This window comes from Bombina bombina, chromosome 3 (assembly GCF_027579735.1).
Source record: "Bombina bombina isolate aBomBom1 chromosome 3, aBomBom1.pri, whole genome shotgun sequence".
Classification (NCBI taxonomy): domain Eukaryota; kingdom Metazoa; phylum Chordata; class Amphibia; order Anura; family Bombinatoridae; genus Bombina; species Bombina bombina.
Window position 1 is genome coordinate 814802672 of NC_069501.1, and position 27014 is coordinate 814829685.

Consider the following 27014-nt stretch of genomic DNA (forward strand, 5'->3'; position numbering starts at 1 on the left):
AACAACATATAAAGCAAAATTGATCAAATTCCTTAAATGACAGTTTCAGGAATGGGAAAAAAATGCCAGTGAACAAGCTTCTAGCAACCAGAAGCAATAAATAATGAGACTTAAATAATGTGGAGACAAAAATGACGCCCATATTTTTTAGCGCCAAAAAAGACGCCCACATTATTTGGCGCCTAAATGCTTTTGGCGCCAAAAATGACGCCACATCCGGAACGCCGACATCTTTGACGCAAAATAACGTCAAAAAATGACGCAACTTCCGGCGACACGTATGACGCCGGAAACGGAAAAGAATTTTTGCGCCAAAAAAGTCCTGCGCCAAGAATGACGCAATAAAATGAAGCATTTTCAGCCCCCGCGAGCCTAACAGCCCACAGGGAAAAAAGTCAAATTTTTGAGGTAAGAAAAAATATGATAATTCAATGCATAATCCCAAATATGAAACTGACTGTCTGGAAATAAGGAAAGTTGAACATTCTGAGTCAAGGCAAATAAATGTTTGAATACATATATTTAGAACTTTATAAACAAAGTGCCCAACCATAGCTTAGAGTGTCACAGAAAATAAGACTTACTTACCCCAGGACACTCATCTACATGTTTGTAGAAAGCCAAACCAGTACTGAAACGAGAATCAGTAGAGGAAATGGTAAATATAAGAGTATATCGTCGATCTGAAAAGGGAGGTAAGAGATGAATCTCTACGACCGATAACAGAGAACCTTATGAAATAGACCCCTTAGAAGGAGATCACTGCATTCAAATAGGCAATACTCTCTCACATCCCTCTGACATTCACTGCACGCTGAGAGGAAAACCGGGCTCCAACTTGCTGCGGAGCGCATATCAACGTAGAATCTAGCACAAACTTACTTCACCACCTCCATCGGAGGCAAAGTTTGTAAAAACTGATTTGTGGGTGTGGTGAGGGGTGTATTTATAGGCATTTTAAGGTTTGGGAAACTTTGCCCCTCCTGGTAGGAATGTATATCCCATACGTCACTAGCTCATGGACTCTTGTTAATTACATGAAAGAAACTTATTCTCTTTAGAAAAGCTATGTAAAGAGAAGAAGATAACACCACAGATTAATCTCGCAATGGAGGTATGAGGAGGAGATAGATTTTTCATGTAAAATAGCCTGTGCTTATTCAACCATAGCCATAATTAGCTTTCAATGCCTAAAATAAATACCAGCAGATCTGCGTTATTTGCAGGCTCAGACCAGTGTTATAGGCATGCCTTAGCTGCTTTTTTATAAAAGAAAACAACCATTCCAAATACAGAAATAAACAAATCAATACTTTCCAATATATTTAATACTCTGCATTAAGAACAACAAACAATTTTAAGACTAGCGACTCTGCACTAGTATGAGTTTAACCCCTGCAAAGGGGCTAAAAGCACACAGTAGAACGCACGCTCAGGGCACGCAGAGCATGTGATTTTTGTTTTTTTTATTTTACTATTATGGCCCTTTAAAATATTATGGCCCTTTCAAGCTTTTTACTGTCAAGTCAAAGAGACATAAAATGACATTTTCTTTGATGATTCCCACAGAGCATAACATTTTAAACAAACATATCAAATTTACTTAATTTATTTTCTCTTTGTAGAAAGACCAGCAATGCATTGTGAACTATGTGAACACATTAAGCGAGCCAATGACAATAGGCATATATGTGCCGCTATCAATCAGCGGAAAGCTCCCAGCAGTGCATTGCTGCTTCTGGGACCTAGGTAACAACAATAGAAAATTGAATAGAAGTAAACTGAAGATTTGTTTAACATTACATGCTTTATCTGAATCATGAAAGTTTAATTTTGACTTTACCATTTCTTTAAAGTGTGGTTCTAAAATGCAAAAAGATCTTTAAACATTACCCCTTTAACATCTTGTAAAGATATTTTTTATTTAATAATAAGAAACAGGTGTGAGTTTAAAATGAATTTCTCATATATATATATATATATATATATATATATATGCGCAAAATTTCCATTAGTCATTGGCGAGTGGAAATTTAACAGCGGCAAGTAAAAGTTAGCTAGTGAATGTTGAGTCTGAAGTCTGGTGGCATGTTGTAAGTAAGCAAGCTAAGTTGGCACATTGTATTTGCAGAATGCACATTCCCACTGCAGCACTGGAAAATGCACATTTTGGGCTGTGTGCTAAAACTATTAACTAAATGAATATTATATATCGATGAAAGTACAAGTATATGTTATTCCTCTAGGGCTGTAGGGACCCCATTACTGCTTAGACTGGTACTTCTGAGAGGGTAAGCAGGCAGAGAGATTAGAAAGTAAAAGTGTAAGAGAATTATCAAAAAAAAAGAGTGAAGAGATAGGAGGGGGGGGGGGGGGGGGAGGAGAAAGAGTGTAAATAGAAGATACAGCCTGAGAAAGTAGGGACAGGGTAAGAGGATGGAGTCGAGAAAGATAGTTAAGAGCAAGAAGGGAGAGATAATTATTTTTTTAAAAATCTCCAGGTCTAATATGACCTTACATAACTGGCGGCACCCTCTGCAATCTCTCAGTTCAACAACTTCCTTTTATCTTCACCTGAACTTCTAGCTGCTTTGAACTTTTTTTTCTTAATTTATTATTGTATGTAGCATTATATAATTTGTTATGGTATAAAATAAAAACAATATTACAAAATGTTTCACAATGGCTTAACATATGCAAAGAGGAGGTAAAGTAGTGGGCGTGGGTGGGATTAGAAGTGGAGTAACATTTTGTCCTGGCTAGTAGTTTAGGACTTGAAATGTTGAGCCCTTTTAATTTATATTAAGGGACTGTGCCTTTTAAAGTTTGTAAACAACTACAGAAGAAAACAGCTTTAAAGTTCACCTGTAAAAATTCAGGCAAGATTATACTATAACAAATTTATAGAACCTTCATGGCATTTAATAGAGTTGCATTAGCATTGCAGTAAAATCTCAGCCATAAAATGTACGATTTACCAACATATACAACAAAAAGTTTACAATAAAATTAATAAAATGATTTTCTAAAATACCAATGACCTGGGAAAAACAATTTTCTTTCTTTGGACACTGCATGATTTCAAAGAACCATATGTTCTCTAAATTACTATTATTCTTGAAATATTCCAAATAAATGGCCATTCAATTAACAGTTTTTGGTTTGTTTTTCTTATAGAGAAGCAAGTCATTTATTTCATTAATGCGGATGAACTACATTTTTTTAAAGGAATTTATCAAAATGCCAATGGGCAATTAAAGAAATTCAGGGGGAAAAAAAATAAGTCCGCAATAAACAAAATGTGTGTATCAAAACATCCATACCACAAAAAAAGATGTTGCTTTGTTGTGAGAAATAAAAATCTTAATATCTCCGAAGAAATGATGACACTTAAGTGAAGACTCTCTCCTTAAAAACAAACAAAAAATATATATATATATATATCTCCAAAGCTTTTGACCAAACACAGAAAAAAAAAGTCTACACTCCGTTCAGTCATCATCATCATTCTCATTAAAGTCGTCTTCATCATCATCATCTTCCTCTCCAACATAAGATACAGGAGTTTCCACCCGGGAGCCACTGTACTGAGATCCATTGGAACTATTTGTTAGCATCCCATCTGTACATCCAGTCAGGTCACTGCAGTGAAAAAATGAATATAAATTTAGGGTGATATTTTTTTATAGAAATACAGAAATACATTAGATTTATATGGTTTCCAATTAAATGAATACACATGTAACATGCCGTTTGTCACAATCCATTCATACATAGTTAACTATATTTATTTAAAAAACAAAAACCCCAAAACACACACATTTGGAAAGATAAGGAAAGATGTTTGATCGCAAGATGACTGGGAAATAGGATAACCATTTGAGATGTTAGAAGGCAGGTATGCCCATAGAAGTACCTCAACTCTTAATAAAAAACTCCTTGTCTCACACCCCAGTAAGTTGTAGAATCTGATGAAACTGGGGGGGGGGGGGGGGGGTTTAGGAAACAACCATTCCTAATTAATTTCTTCCATGATAGTGAGAGTCCACAAGTTATCACGTGGGAAATGTCTCTGACCACCAGGAGGCGGCAAGAGATACCCCAGGGATGCGCAATTCCTATCGCCCGACGCCCGGGACATGCAGTTCCATGCGCCGGGCATGAGTTGAGAGCCGGAAAAGAAGTCCGCGCACATAGTTACATGCCTCTGCCCGGCCCTTCTCGTTTACCGCAACAGACTTCAAGGGACATTTCATTGTCTGAAAAATCCAAGAAGCCCCGTGAGAAGCGCGACAAGGAGAAGAAGAGGCAGCAGGATGTTGACAGTAGTGAGTATGAGTGACTCCATGTGTTGAGCATGCTTAACATTACTGCGTCCTCCGCTGACACCTCAAGGTGTGAAAGCTTCCCTCACGCTGACCCTCCAATCCCACGTAACCTTTAGAGTATCTGGTTGTTTGTCACCTATCCTGCAGTTGTTCTTTCCAGACACATAGAGTAAGGTGCTACTTACCATGTTGTGCTTATTATATAGATATTGTAGCTAATCTACACACATATAGGTGACGTTTTTCCTCTCTGAAGCTACTGTTTCATGTTTTTTTTTTAAAGATTTTTATTGAGGTATACAACATATACAGAAATAAATAACAAGGTGTTACAGGCTTATGAGTGTTAAACAGATGTTGCTCTTAGGTAGCATCTCTAGATCAACATAGGCTAATTATCTATTAAAAGGCAGAGCTGTCTCAAAGAGAGTCCAAGTCCTTCTTAGAAATATAGTAAAAGAAAAAGGATAGCTTCTGGAATACTATAAGGAGTGATAGGTAATTAAATCAGAGCCTGAACGTTTAAAACCTAATTTTTTCTTTAATTTGTGAAATATTGGGGTAACTACTATGCGGGTCACAGCTGGACCAGTTAAGTGTAGAAATAAATGTTAAATGTCAATTACATGAGTAAGATGGGAGTAAGGGAAAAATGCAGCGGGCCAGAGCCGCTTGAGTAGAGGTTTCTGGTATCTAGGGTTATAAAGGCATTAAAATAAAGGAGCAGTAGGAGGGATTAGGGAATTGGGGATAAGTCAAAACGCTGGGATGTGTTGTCTATAGCTATGTATGAGGAAAACCCCTATATCAATTAATAATCTTTGGTAGGAAATGTGCCTTAACTATCTCTAAATGAAGTGGTCCCCTGGGGTGGTGTAATACTGGTTAGTGCCCAAAGATATGTAGTCATATGGTTATAGGTGTGTATGATAGGAGAGCATGAATGGGAAATTTAAAACTCAAGTAACACCCATTAATGAATGAGTAAAGTCACTGATCTAAACTTTGTAGCTATATGCATGGGATTTGTAAGGAGTCAAGTTTCAACTGTAAGGGGTCATTTCTAGATGAAAATAGCGATTTCAACCATCTCTATTTCAGCTAATGTTCAAGGGGCTCTCCTATCTACATATTAGTTGTTACTGTAAGAGTATAGTGTTAGTGGTGTTGAAAGAGCTTTCTGAGCCAAATCTTTAACACTTAAGAACAATTTAAATATCCCCCATCATATAATATGTAGAAAAAAAACAGTCATAGCAGACACTGTTAAAACTACAGCCTGTTAAAATAAAAACACACAATATAACTTAACAGTGTTGTTGCCTGTAAGAAACTGGTAGCATAACATAGGAAGGGAAAAGGATCGTTTAAACTTGGAGATAATTAAAGTGATGGTAAACTCTCCCCTTTTTAAAATCAGATCTGGAATGTAAGCGCTATTTTAGATGGAGTTTAATTCATTAGCTGTAATGAAGATGCAGTATAACATGCTTTTTAATATAGATATGAAATTCAAATACTGCATGCTCCTCCGCCCACTTCAAAAGTAAAATTTTCTGTGAGCTAACAGATTGAATTGTTGTCCAATCAGCGCTCTCCCCATATGGCACTTTTGTTGTAGCTAGAGCATTGATTGGAGAGTAATTCAATCATTTAGCTGACAGGAAAATTGACTTTTGAAGAGGGTGGTGTAACGTGGGGTATTTGAATTTCATATCTATATTAATAACTAAGTTATAGCGCATCTTCATTGCACATGCTGAATAAAACTCCATCTAAAATAGCGCTTACATTCCAGATCTGATTTTAAAAAGGGGAGAGTTTACCATCACTTTAATGTCCAGTACACCACTTAGAAGCAAATATGAGGCTATGAGGTCGTCTAGCAAATACCATATTTTGAATCCTCTAAGCCAAATCGATAAATTTTATACATGAGGCTCAGAGTTTGTCCCAGGACCCTTCCGAGTTCAAGCAGAAGGGCAGGGAAGACCCCCGTGGGATGGTTATGGGAGCTGCTAGGTTCATTAAATGAAACCAAGTCCCCAATGAGTATTTTCTCTCCATCACAGCTGAAGATCACTTGAGGAAGGGGAGTATGCGGCTCAATCGTAGTTGCAGGTGTGTGTAGTGTGTCCTTTGGCCCGCTATCAGGTATTGTCCCAGTGTCTAGGAACTTAATGTGGTGCAGCTCACCCACAAACTCTGAGGGACTCTGGCCAGTAGATGCTTCACCCGCTCTTGGGGTCCGTATTCTAGTGATCCGGAGGGGGATCTCCAGGCTTCCGTGTTGTAGGGTTGTCTGTGAAGCTTGTGGCAGATGTCTCGCTAGTTCCATTACTGCTAGCAAGCTTTGTCGGAGGTCAGCAAAATGATCATCTAAGCGTTGGAGTATCATGATCTCCTCTCTTCTCTGCGTTCCATGTCTTTGTTGAGGTATGAGGGACATACAATGCCAGCCATCGACAGGGGTTGCAGAGATCGTTATCTAATATGCTCCGTTAGCAAAGCTGTGGCCCAGATACCAGTAAGGGAAACAAAGAAGGGGGGTCTCGGGGGATCAGCAGCTCTGAATGCACAATACAAAACCTTTGTGATAAACAAGGCAGGTACGTTAAAAGTGAAGAAAGGAGTAGTCCGGTTGCAGGTCCAGATTTTCTCCCACTAGTCTAACTACCAGATGCTCGTTTTGCAGCCTTATGTTAAAATATTCCACTTCACTGCGTTGCAGAGAGAGGCTTAAAATGGTGTCTTAATTCTGAAAGCCTCAGAGCTACTTCATGTAGGAGCCTTGCGTCGGAGCTATGTCCTTAGAGTATCTGTCTAATGAGCTGGAGTAGATTCACAGCAAATACAAGTTGAGGTAGAGCAGGAGTTGGTTGGTTGAGTGAAAAAACTGCTTTTTTTGGTCATTTAATGCAACGCTTGGTTCAGGAGCTCTACATGAAAGCGTCTACTCCATTCGGCAGTTGGCTCCGCCTCCCTGTTTCATGTTTTAGTATAACAAGGAAGGGGGTGTTAATAATAAGAATCAAATAGACTGTTGGGGAAAACACCTGGCAAGATTATTGCAATTATAGGATCCAGAGATGGCTAAATGAATATATTGATGTAGGCAGTAATCCTGAAAGTTAGGAGACAGAAGTCAAATTTTGGAAGCATTAGGTTTATGGATATTGAAGATCAGTGTCATCTGCTTATTGGTTAATATACTCTTGTGTACAGTGTGTGCCAGCCAGTCACTCTCCTTTTAAGTTAGTCTTAAACATGTTTTATTTATATAAAATATATTAACACAATGTGTATTTTAAATTGTTTTGCAGTATTTTGTTGTTTTTTTTTTTAATGTATTTTTAAGGGACCTTATTTTATTTCACTTTTTTTAATTTTAACAGAGAATGGCATCTTTGATTTACCCTGGGTGCCAATCTCAGTACTTGCTTAGCTGCTGATTGGTAAGTATTTTAAAATTTCTAATAAAGGTAAGCAATTCTGAAGTTTTCTGAAAAAACAAACAGCTTTCTGTTTTTCTTATATTATGTAACATAGCTGCTCCCTTGAAAGCCAGTGGTGCCAATCATCTTTATGTGGGCGATCACATATAGCCAATAGCTTTAGCTGCCCACATAAGCAAGTGAATGCTGAATATATCCAGAGGGACAAGTAACAATCAGCAATAATAATAATAAATAGGTTATGTTATAGTTGTGCAGTGTGTGTGCGTTTTGTTTAGTTATATATATATTTTTTTGTTATAACTTTAGCAGAGCTCATCAATGGTGGATAAAATGTTAACGTAACCTGGTGCAAAAATAAAATGCATTAATGTGTAAGAACATTTTATAATTACACTATCACTTGCATACTACTATGCGTTTAACCTCTGCAATGCAGTTAAACAAATAGTTAGTCTGCAGTTAGCTGAACTAATTTGATGAGCCAATCACAAGAAGCATATGTGGGAAGCCACCAAACAACAACTAACTCCAAACAGTGCGTTGCTGCTCGGGATCCTGCCTAGGAATGCATTTCAACAAAGTACATTTTATAATAGAAGTCATTTGAATACTGAATACTTATTGGGAGCCGCAGAGCACTGAAAATGTGCTTCAGATCTCTACAATGTGCTGCGGAAGTTTTGTAAGCCTGTGCAATGCTCTGTACAGACATGTGAGGGCTGTAGGCACCTTGGGCAGTAGGAGATGTGTTATAGGGACCTAGTGCAGTAATAGATGTGTGCACTGTGTAATGAGCTTCAGCATCTTAGAGTAATCTGTAAATTATGAAATGGCCTGCAGAATTTAGACAGGAGTATGTCTGTGCAAAAGAGCCCACAGAAACAGTGGGACTGGTTAGTGTAGATTGTGTGCACTGTACTTCAGTAGCATCGGATCTGCCATTAATTAGCTGAGCAAAATAAATGGCTTTGATAATAAGATCAAGCTGCAAAATACAAATCATGATAGCCTGCAGGCTGTCAGGATTTCAGCTTTACTGTAATCTGTACACTTTGGATTTGCATATGGCCTTTGATTGGAGGGTAGGCGTGCTAGCCTCAAACAAAGCTCAGACCTTTCCTTGGGGAGTGCCAGCAATGTTTAGAGTAATTTCAAGAGAGGTAACTAGAAAGGTTAAAATTTCAAAACGTATTTTTTTTTATATATATATATTTCTATATATGTCTCGTTTCATTAGTTAGTGCATTTACTATTGGTATATAGATCTGTGATATCAGTGTATACTGGCCCTTTAAATACAGATTTGGTTAAAATTATTTGGAAAATCAGGACAAGTAGATTGTCCCTTGGACAAGTAGTTCCACACCTCTGTACCCCAACACAGATCTTTAAATCACTCCCACTTTCTATGATCTTGAGTCATACACATAGCCAAGTAAATGAGGAAAACAGAAAAAGCAGCAAAACACAATTTATTCTTACCTAATAAATGTATTTCTTTCTTTCTTGACACGGTGAGTCCACGGATCATCTTAATTACTGTTGGGAATATCACTCCTGACCAGCAGGAGGAGGCAAAGAGCACCACATCAAAAGCTGATAAATACCACTCCCCTACCCACAATCCCCAGTTATTCGACCAAAGGGAAAGGAGAAAGGAAGTAATCTAAGGTCCAGAGGTGCCTTAAGTTGATAGAAAAGCAAACTGTCTGAAAAACAGGGCGGGCCGTGGACTCACCGTGTCAATAAATAAATAAATTTATCAGGTAAGAATAAATTATGTTTTCTTTCTAATGGCACAGTGAGTCCACGGATCATCTTAATTACTGTTGGGAACTAATACCCAAGCTAGAGGACGCGGATGATAAGGGAGGGACAAGACAGTTAACCTAAACAGAAGGCACCACTGCTTGAAGACTCTTTCTCCCAAAAGAAGCCTCTGCTGAAGCAAAAATATCAAATTTGTCAAATTTAGAAAAAGTATGCAAAGATGACCAAGTCGCAGCCTTGCAAAACTGATCTACAGAAGCTCCATTTTTGAAAGTCCAAGAAGATGAAAAAGCCCTCGTGGAATGAGCCGTGATTCTCTCAGGAGGCTGCTGACCAGCAGTCTCATATGCCAAGCGAATAACACTCCTCAACCAACAAGAAAGAGAAGTAGCCGTACCTTTCTTACCCTTACGCTTCCCAGAAAAGACAACAAATAAAAAAGAAAACTGTTGAAAATCCTTAGTCGCCTGCAAATAATATTTTAATGCACAAACCACATCCAGGTTGTGCAACAAACGCTCCTTATGAGAAGAAGGATTAGGACACAAAGAAGGAACAACAATCTCTTGATTAATATTCTCATCAGAAACAACCTTGGGAAGAAAACCCAAGGCAGTACGCAGAATTACCTTATCAGAGTGAAAAATAAGAAAAGGCGATTCATAACGTAAGGCTGAAAGCTCCGAAACTCTTTGAGTCGAAGAAATAGCCACCAGAAACAAAACCTTCCAAGATAACATCTTAATATCCAAAGAATGCATAGGTTCAAACGGAGCCTGTTGAAGGACTCTAAGAACCAAATTAAGACTCCAAGGTGGAGTAGTAGACTTAAACACAGGCAGAATTCTAACCAAGGCCTGACAAAAAGAATGAACAACTGGCACATGCACCAGGAGCTTGTGCAATAAAATAGATAAAGCAGAAATTTGACCCTTCAGGGTACTAGCAGATAAACCTTTCTCCAAACCCTCCCGGAGAAAAGACAAAATCCTAGGAATCCTAACTCTACTCCACGAGTAGCCTTTGGATTCACACCAATACAAATATTTACGCCAAATCTTATAATAAATTTTCCTAGTCACAGGCTTACGAGCATGAATCATATTCTCAATGACTGACTCAAAAAAAAAAAAAAAACACGCTTAGAAAGAATCAAGCGTTAAACCTCCAAGCAGTCAGCTTCAGAGAAACGAGATTTGGATGAAGGAAGGGACCCTGCAGAAGCAGGTCCTTCCTTAATGGAAGACACCAAGGTGGAAGAGAAGATAGCTCCACCAAATCTGCAAACCAGATTCTGCGAGGCCACGCCGGAGCAATGAGAATCACTGATGCCCTGTCATGTTTGACCCGAGCAAGAAGAGCAAAGTGAGGGAACACATATGCCAGACAAAGTGCAAGGAACTGCCAAAGCATCTATCAGAACAGCCTGAGGATCCATTGACCTCGACCCGTACCTCGGCAGCTTGGCATTCTGACGAGATGCCATGAGATCCAACTCCGGCTGCCTAACTGAGAATCAAACTGGAAAATACCTCTGGATGAAGTTCCCACTCCCTGGATAAAAACTCTGTCTGCTCAGAAAATCCGCTTCCCAATTGTCCACCCCTGGAATATGGATAGCAGATAGAATCTCCGCCCACTGAATAATCTTGGCTACCTCTGTTATGGCCAAGGAACTCCTAGTTCTTCCCTGATGATTGATGTAAGCCACTGACGTTATGTTGTCCCGACTGAAACCTGATAAACTGGGTTGAAGCTAGCTGAGGCCAGGCTAGAAGAGCATTGAAAATTGCTCTCAGTTCCCAAACATTTTGAAGAACTGACTCCTCCAGAGTCCATAGACCCTGAGCCCTTAATGTACCCCAGACAGCACACCAGCCCAGCAAACTGGCATTCGTGGTTACAATCACCCAGGCAGGTCTGCGAAAGCAAGTTCCCTGAGAGAGAAGATCCTGAGACAACTACCATGGAAGAGAATCTCTGGACATCTGATCTAGAACAATCTTTGGAGATAGATCTGCATAATCCCCGTTCCACTGCCTGAGCAAGCATAACTGCAGAGGTCTGAGATGGAACCGAGCAAATGAAATGAAGTCCATGACTGAAACCATCAGACCAATAACCTCCATGCACTGAGTCACTGAGGGCCGAGGAAGAGATTGAAGAGCAAGACACGTATTGAAAATGTTTTACTTTCTTGCTTCTGTCACAAAACTTCATCTCTAGAGAATATATAATTGTCCCCAAAAATACCACTCTTGTAGCCGGAATTAAGGAACTTTTTCCTAAATTCACCTTCCAACCGTGGGAGCGCAGAAAAGACAACTCCATGTGGGAGTTTGCTAGTTGAAAAGATGGAGCCTGAACAAGAATGTCGTCCAGATAAGGAGCCACTGCAACACCTTTCAATTGAAGCACCGCCAACAACGCTCCCAGGACCTTTGAAAAAATTCTGGGAGCTGTTGCCAGACCAAAAGGAAGAGCTACAAACTGAAAATGTTTGTCTAGAAATGCAAATTTTAGGAACCTGTGATGATCCCTGTGAATGGGAATATGCAGATACGCATCCTTTAGATCCACTGTGGTCATGAACTGACCTTCCTGAACCAAAGGAAGAATGGAACGAGTAGTTTCCATCTTGAAAGACGGAACCCTGAGAAACTTGTTTACACTCTTGAGATCTAAAATAGGTCAGAAAGTTCCCTCCTTTTTGGGAATGACAAAGAGATTGGAATAAAAGCCCAGACCCGGTTCCTGAACCGGAACAGGAACTATCACTCCCATGTCGGAAAGATTCTGAACACAATGTAAGAACGCCTCTCCTTTTATCTGGTTTACAGATAACCTGGAGAGAAGAAACCTGCCTCTGGGAGGAAAATTCTTGAACTCCAGTTTGTAACCCTGGGACACAATATCTACCACCCAGGAATCCTTAACATCTCCCAGATTGGGGGTTGACCCTTCATGCTGATTTTGAGTCAGCAACAGGCTTTTTGGAGTGCTTCCCCTTATTCCAAGACTGATTTGACTTCCAAGATGGCTTGGACTGTTCCTGCATGGAGAAAGAGGAGGAAGATTTACCAGATAAGTTACGACAGTAACAAAAATTACTCTGCCGACCCTTCTATTTCTTTTATCCTGAGGAAGAGAATTCCCCTTCCCTCCCGTAATATCAGAAATACTCAGCCAAACCTGGCCCAAACAAGGTCTTACCCTTGTAAGGAATAGACAAAAGCTTAGACTTAGAGGACACATCCGCAGAGCAGGATTTTAACCATAAAGCTCTGCAAGCTAAAATGGCAAAAACAGACATTATAGCTCCCAACTTGATGACCTGCAGAGAAGCATCTGCAATAAAGGAATTAGCCAACTTCAAAGCCTTGATTCTATCTTGAATTTCTTCAAGAGGAGTATCTTGCTGAATAGAATCAGACAATGCATCAAACCAATATGTCGCCACACTAGTAACCGTAGCAATACATGCAGCCGGTTGCCATTGATACCCCTGGTGAACATAAATCTTTTTAAGCAAAGCTTCCAACATCTTATCCATAGGATCTTTAAAGGAACAGCTATCCTCAATAGGAATAGTAGTCCTCTTGGTCAGAGGGGAAACTGCCCCCTCCACCTTAGGAACCATCTGCCAAGATTCCTTAATAGAATCAGCAACAGGAAACATCTTCCTAAAAATCGGAGAAGGAGAAAAAGGAATTCCAGGCTTCTCCCATTCTCGTTCAATAATATCTGAAACACGATCTGGTATAGAAAAAACTTCCACTGAGGAAGGGACATCAAAAAACGTATTAAGTTTACTAGATTTCTTAGGAATATCTATGACTGACGCCTCAGAGTCAACCAAGGTAGCCAAAACCTCCTTGAGTAACAAATGGAGGTGCACCCGCTTAAATCTAAAGGAAACAACCTCAGGTTCAGAAGAAGGATTTACACTATCAGAATCCGAGATCTCACCCTCAGATGCTACTGAAGTATCTTCCTCAGACTTATGAGAAGAAACACTAGACACAATTACAACAGAATTAGAAACCTTATACATCCTCTTGCGCTTCCCCTGTAACATAGGAAAAGCAGACAAAGCCTCAGATACTGCTGAGGATATATGGGTAGCCATATCCTGCAAGGAAAAACCAACCTGAGACGAAACACAGAGCACTGCAGAAGATTGGGACGTATGAGGAGAAAGCTGCGGATTAGCCTAAACAGGAGACTCCTGAACAACTTCTGCCCTAGACAATGAAGGCTCAGAATCAAAAAGTCTATCCTTGTAATGTAATGTTCTCTCAATACAAGAGGAACAAAATGGGATAGGAGGCTCAACATTAATATTTAAACATAAAGAACAAGCAACAGCTTGCAGGGCCTCTTGGTCCATCTTATTCCAAAGGAAAAAACCTTAATCAATAAAAAGTTCAAATCAGAATTTTAATGAAACAAAAAAACGTTACTGTCTCTTTAAAAAAAAAATTAAAAAAAATTTAAAACTAGAAAATCCTTAAACTGCACAATAAATCTTGCAGCAACAATTTTTCACAAAATTAATGCAAAAAGGGACACAAACGTTATAATCCCTGAAATTCAGACAGAAACTTAAATATAAACAGAGCAAAAGCCCCACAAAAAAACAGGCAACCTCCACACCTCAGCAAGCTCTGCTGAGATGCCTGCCTGAAAAAAGTACCAGGTTTAGACCATTCCTTCGCAATCACATCAGAAATGGCTTCAGAAACAGGATATACCTCAGGAGTAGTCACAGGTTTATAAACAGTTATTAAACATTTACTGGATTTATTATCAAGAGGACCAGACTCCTCAATATCCAAAGTTAACACTTCTTTTAACAAAGAACAAATATACTCAATCTTAAAAAGATAAGATGATTTATCAGTGTCAATGTATGAAGTAGGATCTTCTGAATCAGATAGATTCTCAGAGGGGGATATATCAGTATGTTGCCGGTCATTACAAATTTCATCAATATTATGAGAAGTTTTAAAAGACCTTTTACGTTTATTTGAAGGCGGTATAGCAGCCATAACCTTCTGTATCGCAACAGCAATATAATTTTTCATATCAACAGGGATATCATGTACTTTAGATGTTGAAGGAACAACAGATACTGTACTAGCACTAATAGAAACCTTTTCTGCATTTAAAAGCTTATCATGACAACTGTTACATACTACAGCTGGAGATAAAATCTACACTAGCTTACAACAGATACACTTAGTTTTGGTAGAACTGTGTTCAGGCAGCATGGTTCCTACAGCAGCTTCTGAGACAGGATCAGATTGAGACATCTTGTAATATGAAGAAAAAGAAAAATAACATTAAACAGAAATATCTTATTTCCACATATAGCAGTTTCAGGAAGGGCAAAAAAGCAAATAGCATAGCCCTCTGAGCATAAAGAAGGCAAGGAGCATATAGGAAGTGAGGTAAAATAAAACTAAATTTATTGGCGCCAAGTATGATGCACAACGCAAAAGGAAGTTGAGATAATTTTTGGCGCCAACAAACATCCGGAAATGACGCAACTCGCGTCATAACACAATTTTGCGTCAACTAAGACGCAGGAAATGACGTACTTGCGTCATGACAGACGCACATTCGTGGGCAAAATAAATTCTCACAACAAGAATGACGCAATAAATAACAGCATTTTGCATCCTCGCAAGCCTAATTTGCCCACAAGTTTTCCAAGAAAAAAAAACAAGTCAAAATTAACTTTAGGGAGAAACCCTAACTTAGTACGCAGGACAGCCTTATCCAAATGGAACACCAGATAAGGAGGCTCACATTGCAAGGAGGTCATCTCAGATACCCTGCGTGCCGAAGCAATAGTCAGTAGAAAAAGAACCTTCCAGGACAATAATTTAATGCCAAATTCATGCATAGGCTCAAAGGGAGGCCATTGCAACACTTTAAGAACCAGATTTAGACTCCAAGGGGGAGCCAAAGATCTGAACACAGGTCTGATCCTAATCAGAGCCTTAACAAAAGACTGAACATCTGGAAGCTCAGAGAGCCTCTTGTGCAGTAAAACAGACAAGGTCGAAATCTGTCCCCTTAGGGAACTGGCCGAAAGACCCTTCTCCAGTCCATCCTGGAGAAACAATAGAATCCTGGCAATCTTAACTTTATGCCAGGGAAATCCACGCTCTTCACACCAGAATAAGTAGGTTCTCCACACCTTATGAGTTTGAATGAGAGTATCTAACTCTCTCAGAAAACCCTCTCTTGGCAAGAACTAAGCATTCAATCTCCACACAGTCAGCCTTAGAGAATCGAGATTTTGATTAACAAAAAGGACCTTGTTCCAGCAGATCCCTGCGACAAGGTAACTTCCATGGAAGAGAAGATGACATCCTCACTAGATCCGCAAACCACGTCCTTCGCGGCCACGATGGAGCAATCAGAATCACCGACGCCTGCTCCTGCTGAATGCGGGCCACTACCCGAGGAAGGAGTGGTAACGGCGGGAACCGGTAGATTAGACTGAACCTCCAAGGCACTGCTAATGCATCTATTAGTTTCTAGTGGGTCTATATACTCTGCGCTGAGTGAGTATAAGCTCTTAAATCTAGGGAAGCTTCCTCTATGCTTCCAATGTAGTAGTTAACAGGGTAGGGTGAAGATACAAGAGTGCTAAAAGCTAATACCCAATATGAAGGGAAATAATTACACCGGATATTTTTAAACAATTTTATACATTTATTAAAATTAAAAATATAGAATGTCGCAATTGAAATACAGTAAAACAATATTGGGATAAATTATCTTTATAGTCTCTACTTTATATTTCCTTTATATGAAAAAATACCAGCACATTTCATCCACACCTTGTGTAGATTTACTTGTGGCCACAAATGTTGTATAGATTTATGTGAGCAGTAATGCTAGATATTAATTACTTGTACTAGCAGTGTGATGTATCAGTTTAATAGATCTGTGTGGTGCGAATATACATGAATAATAACGAAGTAATTCTAGAAACATTTTCTAATAGATCGCTGTGTGATAGTAGGAACTGGATATGTGTCTTTGTGTGAAAGTCACTTATACACCTCTTAGGCTTTGATAGTGTCTATCTTGTTCAATCTGTGTAGTTAATACCCTTTTGTGAACCAAATAGATAATCAAGAACAATTCTATTTTCTAAATACTAAATATTACAATGCTCGGTTGGCCAACTTTTAAAATTGTATGCTCCTACGAGCATAAAAGAACATAAAATATTTTAAAGATGATTTCTAGGTCTTGTTATAAGCTTTCTCTTGCAGCGGTTGTTCCCGGCATGAAAAAGGCTGATTTGATCAGCTGAAACGAGTTGCAAAATCCTCACTTGAAGACTCAACTACTACTCAGTGTTGCCGTAGAGCGGAATCCCACAAGACGTCCAACCACAGCAAACTTTGAAGAAAGCGCACAGCCGGGAAAACACGCTGTAAGAGAAAGCTGAGGGAAAGAAACGCTCCAGAATCAGCAACACAGGTAATTTACTTGCGAACTACAAACGGATGCAGAGCCGCCAAAGGAACAACACTTCTGCACAGATTAAAAGGAAAAAGTGACCAGGACCACGGGTCTGAAGAATAAACACATTATCCACCGGAGGGATCTAAAACTTTTATAAGATCCAAAAAAAAAGAAGATCAAGGTTAGAAATATATCCTTTTAAACAAGTGCACTTGTTAGGATTATAAAGACACTGTGACTTTGCAAACCAAGTTAAGACCAGGCAAAGGCTGCATCAACACATATTGCTTTTTACGTATTAAGCATATTATCATCACTTTGGCTATAATACAAAGTTGCTATTTTTCTACTAAGTGCATTGCACAAAGCTGCTTTTTATGTACCTAAGGAATCATTCATATAACAAGACCTAGAAATCATCTTTAGAAAAACATACTTTATGTAAGAACTTACCTGATAAATTAATTTCTTTCATATTGGCAACAGTCCATGAGCTAGTGACGTATGGGATACAATCTTACCAGGAGGGGCAAAGTTTCCCAAACCTCAAAATGCCTATAAATACACCCCTCACCACACCCACAATTTAGTTTAACGAATAGCCAAGAAGTGGGGTGATAAAGAAAGGAGTAAAAAGAATCAAAGGAATTTGGAAATAATTGTGCTTTATACAAAAAAATCATAACCAGGGTGGGCCTCATGGACTCTTGCCAATATGAAAGAAATTAATTTATCAGGTAAGTTCTTACATAAATTATGTTTTCTTTCATGTAATTGGCAAGAGTCCATGAGTTAGTGACGTATGGGATAGCAATACCCAAGATGTGGAACTCCACGCAAGAGTCACTAGAGAGGGAGGGATAAAAAAACAAAATGTATGCTTACCTGATAAATTTATTTCTCTTGTGGTGTATCCAGTCCACGGATTCATCCATTACTTGTGAGATATTCTCCTTCCCAACAGGAAGCTGCAAGAGGATCACCCACAGCAGAGCTGTCTATAAAGCTCCTCCCCTAACTGCCACCTCCCAGTCATTCGACCGAAGGACAAGCAAGAGAAAGGAGAAACTATAGGGTGCAGTGGTGACTGTAGTTTAAAAATTAAAAAAAACCTGCCTTAAAATGACAGGGCGGGCCGTGGACTGGATACACCACAAGAGAAATAAATTTATCAGGTAAGCATAAATTTTGTTTTCTCTTGTAAGGTGTATCCAGTCCACGGATTCATCCATTACTTGTGGGATACCAATACCAAAGCTATAGGACATGGATGAAGGGAGGGACAAGGCAGGCGCTTAAACGGAAGGCACCACTGCCTGTAAGACCTTTCTCCCAAAAATAGCCTCCGAAGAAGCAAGAGTATCAAATTTGTAGAATTTAGAAAAAGTATGAAGCGAAGACCAAGTCGCCGCCTTACAAATCTGTTCAACAGAAGCCTCATTTTTAAAGGCCCATGTGGAAGCCACCGCTCTAGTGGAATGAGCTGTAATTCTTACAGGAGGCTGCTGGCCAGCAGTCTCATAAGCTAAGCGGATTATACTTCTTAACTAAAAAGAAAGAGAAGTTGCTGAAGCCTTTTGGCCTTTCCTCTGTCCAGAGTAGACAACAAACAACGCAGATGTTTGACAAAAATCTTTAGTAGCTTGTAAATAAAACTTTAAAGCACGAACCACGTCAAAATTGTGTAATAGACGTTCCTTCTTTTAAGAAGGATTAGGACACAGTGACGGAACAACAATCTCTTGATTGATATTCTTATTGGATACCACCTTAGGAAGAAACCCAGGTTTGGTACGCAAAACTACCTTATCTGCATGGAAGATCAGATAAGGGGAATCACACTGCAAGGCAGATAACTCTGAAACTCTTCGAGCCGAAGAGATAGCTACCAAAAACAAAACATCCAAGATAAAAGCTTGATATCTATGGAATGCAGAGGTTCAAACGGAACCCCTTGAAGAACTTTAAGAACTAAATTTAAACTCCATGGCGGAGCAACAGGTTTAAACACAGGCTTGATTCTAACTAAAGCCTGACAAAACGCCTGAACGTCTGGAACATCCGCCAGACGCTTGTGCAAAAGAATAGACAGAGCAGAAATCTGTCCCTTTAAGGAACTAGCTGACAATCCCTTCTCCAATCCTTCTTGGAGAAAAGACAATATCCTGGGAATCCTGACTTTACTCCATGAGTAACCCTTGGATTCACACCAATGAAGATATTTACACCATATCTTATGATAGATTTTCCTGGTTACAGGCTATCAATGACCGACTCGGAAAAAACACGTTTTGACAAAATCAAGCGTTCAATCTCCAAGCAGTCAGATGCAGAGAAATTAGATTTGGATGTTTGAAGGGACCTTGAAGTAGAAGGTCCTGCCTCAGCGGCAGAGTCCAAGGTGGAAAGGATGACATGTCCACCAGATCTGCGTACCAAGTCCTGCGTGGCCACGCAGGAGCTATCAAAATCACTGAAGCTCTCTTGCTTGATCTTGGCAATCAGACGAGGGAGCAGAGGAAACGGTGGAAACACATAAGCCAGGTTGAAAGACCAAGGCGCTGCTAGAGCATCTAGCAGCCGTGCCTTGGGATCCCTGGACCTGTACCCGTAACAAGGAAGCTTGGCGTTCTGACGAGACGCCATGAGATCCAGTTCTGGTTTGCCCCAAAGTTGAATCAACTGTGCAAACACCTCCGGATGGAGTTCCCACTCCCCCGGATGAAAAGTCTGTCGACTTAGAAAATCCGCCTCCCAGTTTTCTACTCCTGGGAAATGGATAGCTGATAGATAGCAAGAGTGAACCTCTGCCCATAGAATTATTTTTGAAACCTCCAACATTGCTAGAAAACTCCTTGTTCCCCCTTGATGGTTGATGTAAGCTACAGTCGTGATGTTGTCCGACTGAAATCTGATGAACCTGACCGCAGCTAGCTGAGGCCAAGCCTGAAGAGCATTGAATATCGCTCTTAGTTCTAGAATGTTTATCGGAAGGAGTGTCTCCTCCTGAGTCCACAAGCCCTGAGCCTTCAGGGAGTTCCAGACTGCACCCCAGCCCAGAAGGCTGGCATCTGTTGTTACTATTGTCTAATCTGGCCTGCGGAAGGTCATACCCTTGGACAGATGGACCCGAGATAACCACCAGAGAAGAGAATCCCTGGTCTCTTGATCCAGATTTAGTAGAGGGGACAAATCTGTGTAATCCCCATTCCACTGACTTGAGCATGCAGAGTTGCAGCGGTCTGAGATGTAGGCAGGCAAACAGCACTATGTCCATTGCCGCTACCATTAAGCCGATTACTTCCATACACTGAGCCACTGAAGGGCGAGAAGTAGAATAAAGAACACGGCAGGAATTTAGAAGTTTTGACAACCTGGCCTCTGTCAGGTAAATCTTCATTTCTACAGAAACTATCAGAGTTCCTAGGAAGGAAACTCTTGTGAGAGGGGATAGAGAACTTTTTTCTTCGTTCACTTTCCACCCATGCGACCTCAGAAATGCCAGAACAATGACCGTGTGAGACATGGCAACTTGAAAAGTCGACGCCTGTATCAGAATGTCGTCTGAGTAAGGGGCTACTGCTATAGCCCGCGGCCTTAAGACCGCTAGAAGGGACCCTAGAACCTTTGTAAAGATTCTTGGTGCCGTGGCCAACCCGAAGGGAAGAGCCACAAACTGGTAGTGCCTGTATTGACCCTCCTGGATCATAGGAAGGATGGTTCGAATAGTCTCCATCTTGAAGGATGGGACCCTGAGAAATTTGTTTAAGATCTTGAGATCTAAGATAAGTCTGAATGTTCCCCCTTTCTTGGGAACAACAAACAGATTTGAATAAAAGCCCTGTCCCTGTTCCTCCTGCGGAACTGGGTGGATCACTCCCATAACTAGGAGGTCTTGAACACAATGTAAGAATGATTTTCTCTTTATCTGGTTTGCAGAAAAAAGTGAGAGATGAAATCTCCCTTTTGGGGGAGAGGTTTTGAATTCCAGAAGATAACCCTTGGACACAATTTCCAATGCCCAGGGATCCTGGACATCTCTTGCCCAAGCCTGGGCGAAGAGAGAGAGTCTGCCCCCTACTAGATCCGTTTCCGGATCGGGGGCTGCTCCTTCATGCTGTCTTAGAGGCAGCAGCAGGCTTCTTGGCCTGTTTCCCCTTGTTCCAAGCCTGGTTAGGTCTCCAGACCGGCTTAGACTGGGCAAAAGTTACCTCTTGTTTTGTGTTAGAGGAAGTTGAAGCTGCGCCACTCTTGAAGTTTCGAAAGGGCCGAAAACTAGACTGTTTGGTCCTTAATTTGTTGGACCTGTCCTGAGGAAGGGCGTGACCTTTTCCTCCAGTGCTCGAATAGGATCTGTCCTTTGAAGGGAATGTTGAGAAGTTTAGACTTTGAAGTCACGTCAGCTGACCAGGATTTAAGCCATAGCGCCCTACGCGCCTGAATAGTAAAACCTGAATTTTTAGTTGTTAGCTTGGTTAAATGAACAACGGCGTCAGAAACAAATGAAATGGCTAGCTTAAGGGCCGTAAGCTTGTCAATAATATCTTCCAACGGGGTTTCAACCTGTAGAGCCTCCTCTAGGGACTCAAACCAGAAAGCTGCGGCAGCAGTGACTGGGGAAATGCATACAAGAGGCTGGAGAATAAAACCTTGTTGAATAAAAATTTTCTTAAGGTAACCCTCTAATTTTTTATCCATTGGATCTAGAAAACACAACTGTCCTCGACAGGGATAGTGGTACGCTTAGCTAGAGTAGAAACTGCTCCCTCCACCTTAGTCTGCCATAAGTCCCGTGTAGCGGCGTCTATAGGAAACATCTTTTTAAAAACAGGAGGGGGAGAGAATGGTACACCTGGTCTATACCATTCCTTAGTAATAATTTCAGAAAACCTTTTAGGGATTGGAAAAACATCAGTGTAAGTAGGTACTGCATAGTATTTATCCAATCTACATAATTTCTCTGGGACTACAATAGTGTCACAGTCGTCCAGAGTTGCTAAAACCTCCCTGAGCAATACGCGGAGGTGTTCAAGCTTAAATTTAAATGTAGACATATCAGAATCAGATTGAAGTATCTTCCCTGAATCAGAAAAATCACCCACAGATTGAAGCTCCCCTGCTTCAGCTTCATTATATTGTGAGGGTGTATCAGAGATAGCTACTAAAGCGTCAGAGAGCTCTGTATTTATTCTAGTCCCAGAGCTGTCTCGCTTTCCTTGCAATCCTGGAAGTTTAGATAATACCTCTGTAAGGGTACGATTCATAACTGGCGCCATGTCTTGCAAGGTATACGCAATGGGCGCGCTAGATGTACTTGGCGTCCCCTGAGCGGGATTTATAGGATCTGACACGTGGGGAGAGTTAGACGGCATAACTTCCTCCTTGTCAATTTCTTCTGGTGTTAAATTTTTTAAAGCCAGAATATGGTCTTTGTAATCTATAGTAAAATCAGTGCATTTGGTACACATTCTAAGAGGGGGTTCCACAATGGCTTCTAAACATAATGAACAATGAGTTTCCTCTATGTCAGACATGTTTAAACAGACTAGTAATGAGACCAGCAAGCTTGGAAAACACTTTAATAACTGTGAACAAGCAAAAAATAAAAATGGTACTGTGCCTTTAAGAGAAAAAAAAAAAATCACAGAAACTGCTAAAACAGTGAAAAAAGCAGTAAATCTTACAAATTTTTTACAGTGTGTATAATAGGCTGAAAGAGCATTGCACCCACTTGCAAATGGATGATTAACCCCTTAGTTTCAAAACCGGATCAAAAAAACGATATAAACATTTTTAAACAGTCACAACAAACTGCCACAGCTCTACTGTGGCCCTACCTGCCCATACAACGACTTTGGAAGGCACAAAAACCCCTTAGAGAGGTCCTATATGTTCAGGGGACTCCTTCAGGGAAGCTGGAAGTCTCAAGCTGCAAAAACTAATGGAAAATAGGCCTGTACTCACAGTGAGAGGGCCTTAAAAAACTATCCCTAGGCAAAATCTAGTCAGCCATGTGGAAAAACTGGGCCCCACAATAAAGTTTTTTCACCAATATGAAATAAACGTTTATACACCTCAAGCAAACGTTATATCTATTCAGTAATGTGAGTAAATAATAAAAATATTACCCTTTACAGCAAGCATGATACCAGTCGTTATTAAATCACTGTAATCAGGCTTACCTTAAATAAATCCGGTATTGTCAGCATTTTCTAGCTTATCATTTCTCTAGAAAAATTTAAAACTGCACATACCTCAGAGCAGGAGACCCTGCACGCCATTCCCCCAGCTGAAGTTACCCATCTCTTCAGTTATGTGTGAGAACAGCAATGGATCTTAGTTACAACCTGCTAAGATCATCAAAAAACCACAGGCAGACTCTTCTTCAACTTTCTGCCTGAGGCTAAAATAGTACAACTCCGGTACCATTTGAAAATAAACGTTTTATTGAAGATAAACTACATTAATGCACCACATCTCTCTAGCTGCTTCCCTTGTCGAGAGCTGCAAGAGAATGACTGGGAGGTGGCAGTTAGGGGAGGAGCTATATAGACAGTTCTGCTGTGGGTGATCCTCTTGCAGCTTCCTGTTGGGAAGGAGAATATCCCACAAGTAATGGATGAATCCGTGGATACACCTTACAAGAGAAATAAAAACAGCCATTTTCGCTGAAAAAAAAAATGAATCCACAACCCAAATCATAAGTTTAGCCTCATAATTGAAAAGAAAAAAATTAAATTAGAAGCAGAAGAATTCAACTGAAACAGCTGCCTGAAGAACTTTTCTACCAAAAACTGCTTCCGAAGAAGCAAATACATCAAAATGGTAGAATTTAGTAAAAGTATGCAGACCACCAAGTTGCTGCTTTGCAAATCTGATCAACTGAAGCTTCATTCTTAAAAGCCCAAGAAGTGGAAACTGATCTAGTAGAATGAGCTGTAATTCTCTGAGGCGGAGTTTTACCCAACTCCAAATAAGCTTGATGAATCAAAAGCTTTAACCATGATGCCAAAGAAACGGCAGAAGCCTTCTGACCTTTCCTGGAACCAGAAAAGATAACAAATAGACTAGAAGTCTTCCGGAAATCTTTAGTAGCTTCAACATAATAATTCACAGCTCTCACCACATCAAAAGAATGTAAAGATCTCTCCAAAGAATTGTTAGGATTAGGACACAAAGAAGGGACAACAATTTCTCTATTAATGTTGTTCGAATTCACAACCTTAGGTAAGAATTTAAATAAAGTCCGCAAAACTGCATTATCCTGATGAAAAATTAGAAAAGGAGATTCACACGAGAAAGCAGATAATTCAGAAACTCTTCTAGCAGAAGAGATGGCCAAAAGGAACAACACTTTCCAAGAAAGTAGTTTAATGTCCAAAGAATGCATAGGCTCAAACGGAGGAGCCTGTAAAGCCTTCAAAACCAAATTAAGACTCCAAGGAGGAGAAATTGATTTAATGACAGGCTTGATACGAAGCAAAGCCTGTACAAAACAGTGAAGATAAGGAAGTTTAGTAATTTTTCTGTGGAATAAAACAGAAAGAGCAGAGATTTGTCCTTTCAAGGAACTTGCAGACAAACCTTTATCCAAAACATCCTGAAGAAACGGTATAATTCTAGGAATTCTAAAAGAATGCCAAGAAAATTTATGAGAACACCATGAAATGTAAGTCTTCCAAACTCGATAATAAATATTTCTAGAAACAGGTTTACAAGCCTGTAACATAGTATTAATCAGAGAAACCTCTATGACGTAGCACTAAGCGTTCAATTTCCATACCTTCAAATTTAATGATTTGAGATCCTGATGGAAAAACGGGCCTTGAGATAGAAGGTCTGGCCTTAAAGGAAGTGGCCAAGGTTGGACATCCGAACAAGATCTGCATACCAAAACCTGTGAGGCTATGCTGGAGCCACCAGCAGCAGAAACGATTGCTCCATGATGAATTTCGAGATCACTCTTGGAAGGAGAACTAGAGGCGGGAAAATATAAGCAGGGTGATAACACCAAGGAAGTGTCAATGCATCCACTGCTTCCGCCTGAGGATCCCTGGACCTAGACAGGCATCTGGGAAGTCTCCTGTTTAGATGAGATGCCATCAGATCTATCTCTAGAAGACCCCATATCTGAACAATCTGAGAAAACACATCTGGATGGAGGGACCACCCCCCCGGATGTAAAGTCTGACGGTTGAGATAATCCGCCTCCCAATGTCTATACCTGGGAAATGCACCGCAGAAATTAGACAGGAGCTGGAATCCACCCAAGCAAGTATCTGAGATACTTGTTCATAGCTTGTGGACTGTGAGTCCTACCCTGGTGATTGACAAATGCCACTGTTTGTGATATTGTCTGTCTGAAAACAAATGAACGGTTCTCTCTTCAACAGAGGCCAAAACTGAAGAGCTCTGAGAATTGCACGGAGCTGTAAAATATTGATTGGTAATCTCCACCTCCATAGGAGGCAAAGTTTGTAAAACTGAATTGTGGGTATGGTGAGGGGTGTATTTATTGGCATTTTGAGGTTTGGTAAACTTTGCCCCTCCTGGTAGGATTGTATATCCCATACGTCACTAGCTCATGGACTATTGCCAATTACATGAAAGAAAAACATAATTTATGTAAGAACTTACCTGATAAATTCATTTTTCATATTAGCAAGAGTCCATGAGCTAGTGACGTATGGGATATACATTCCTACCAGGAGGGGCAAAGTTTCCCAAACCTCAAAATGCCTATAAATACACCCCTCACCACACCCACAATTCAGTTTAACGAATAGCCAAGAAGTGGGGTGATAAGAAAAAAGTGCGAAAGCATATAAAATAAGGAATTGGAATAAATGTGCTTTATACAAAATCATAACCACCACAAAAAAAGGGCGGGCCTCATGGACTCTTGCTAATATGAAAGAAATGAATTTATCAGGTAAGTTCTTACATAAATTATGTTTTCTTTCATGTAATTAGCAAGAGTCCATGAGCTAGTGACGTATGGGATAATGATTACCCAAGATGTGGATCTTTCCACACAAGAGTCACTAGAGAGGGAGGGATAAAATAAAGACAGCCAATTCCTGCTGAAAATAATCCAAACCCAAAATAAAGTTTAATGAAAAACATAAGCAGAAGATTCAAACTGAAACCCGCTGCCTGAAGTACTTTTCTACCAAAAACTGCTTCAGAAGAAGAAAATACATAAAAATGGTAGAATTTAGTAAAAGTATGCAAAGAGGACCAAGTTGCTGCTTTGCAAATCTGATCAACCGAAGCTTCATTCCTAAACGCCCAGGAAGTAGAAACTGACCTAGTAGAATGAGCTGTAATCCTCTGAGGCGGAGTTTTACCCGACTCAACATAGGCAAGATGAATTAAAGATTTCAACCAAGATGCCAAAGAAATGGCAGAAGCTTTCTGGCCTTTTCTAGAACCGGAAAAGATAACAAATAGACTAGAAGTCTTTCGGAAAGATTTAGTAGCTTCAACATAATATTTCAAAGCTCTAACAACATCCAAAGAATGCAACGATTTCTCCTTAGAATTCTTAGGATTAGGACATAATGAAGGAACCACAATTTCTCTACTAATGTTGTTGGAATTCACAACTTTAGGTAAAAATTCAAAAGAAGTTCGCAACACTGCCTTATCCTGATGAAAAATCAGAAAAGGAGACTCACAAGAAAGAGCAGATAATTCAGAAACTCTTCTGGCAGAAGAGATGGCCAAAAGGAACAAAACTTTCCAAGAAAGTAATTTAATGTCCAATGAATGCATAGGTTCAAATGGAGGAGCTTGAAGAGCCCCCAGAACCAAATTCAAACTCCAAGGAGGAGAAATTGACTTAATGACAGGCTTTATACGAACCAAAGCTTGTACAAAACAATGAATATCAGGAAGAATAGCAATCTTTCTATGAAAAAGAACAGAAAGAGCAGAGATTTGTCCTTTAAAGGAACTTGCG

General features: G+C 40.0%; 1 protein-coding gene across 4 annotated transcripts in view; it reads right to left on the reverse strand.

Moving 5' to 3' along the window:
- Nucleotides 1-1310: 1310 nt before the first annotated feature.
- TFDP1 (transcription factor Dp-1) overlaps nucleotides 1311-27014 on the reverse strand; it is a 448358-nt gene continuing 422654 nt past the window's right edge. For all 4 annotated transcript variants that reach the window (XM_053707753.1, XM_053707750.1, XM_053707752.1 and 1 more), the window contains exon 12: nucleotides 1311-3642. In XM_053707753.1, the coding sequence (XP_053563728.1) occupies nucleotides 3492-3642 (151 nt within the window). In that variant the 3' untranslated portion in view covers nucleotides 1311-3491. The remainder of the gene's footprint in view (nucleotides 3643-27014) is intronic.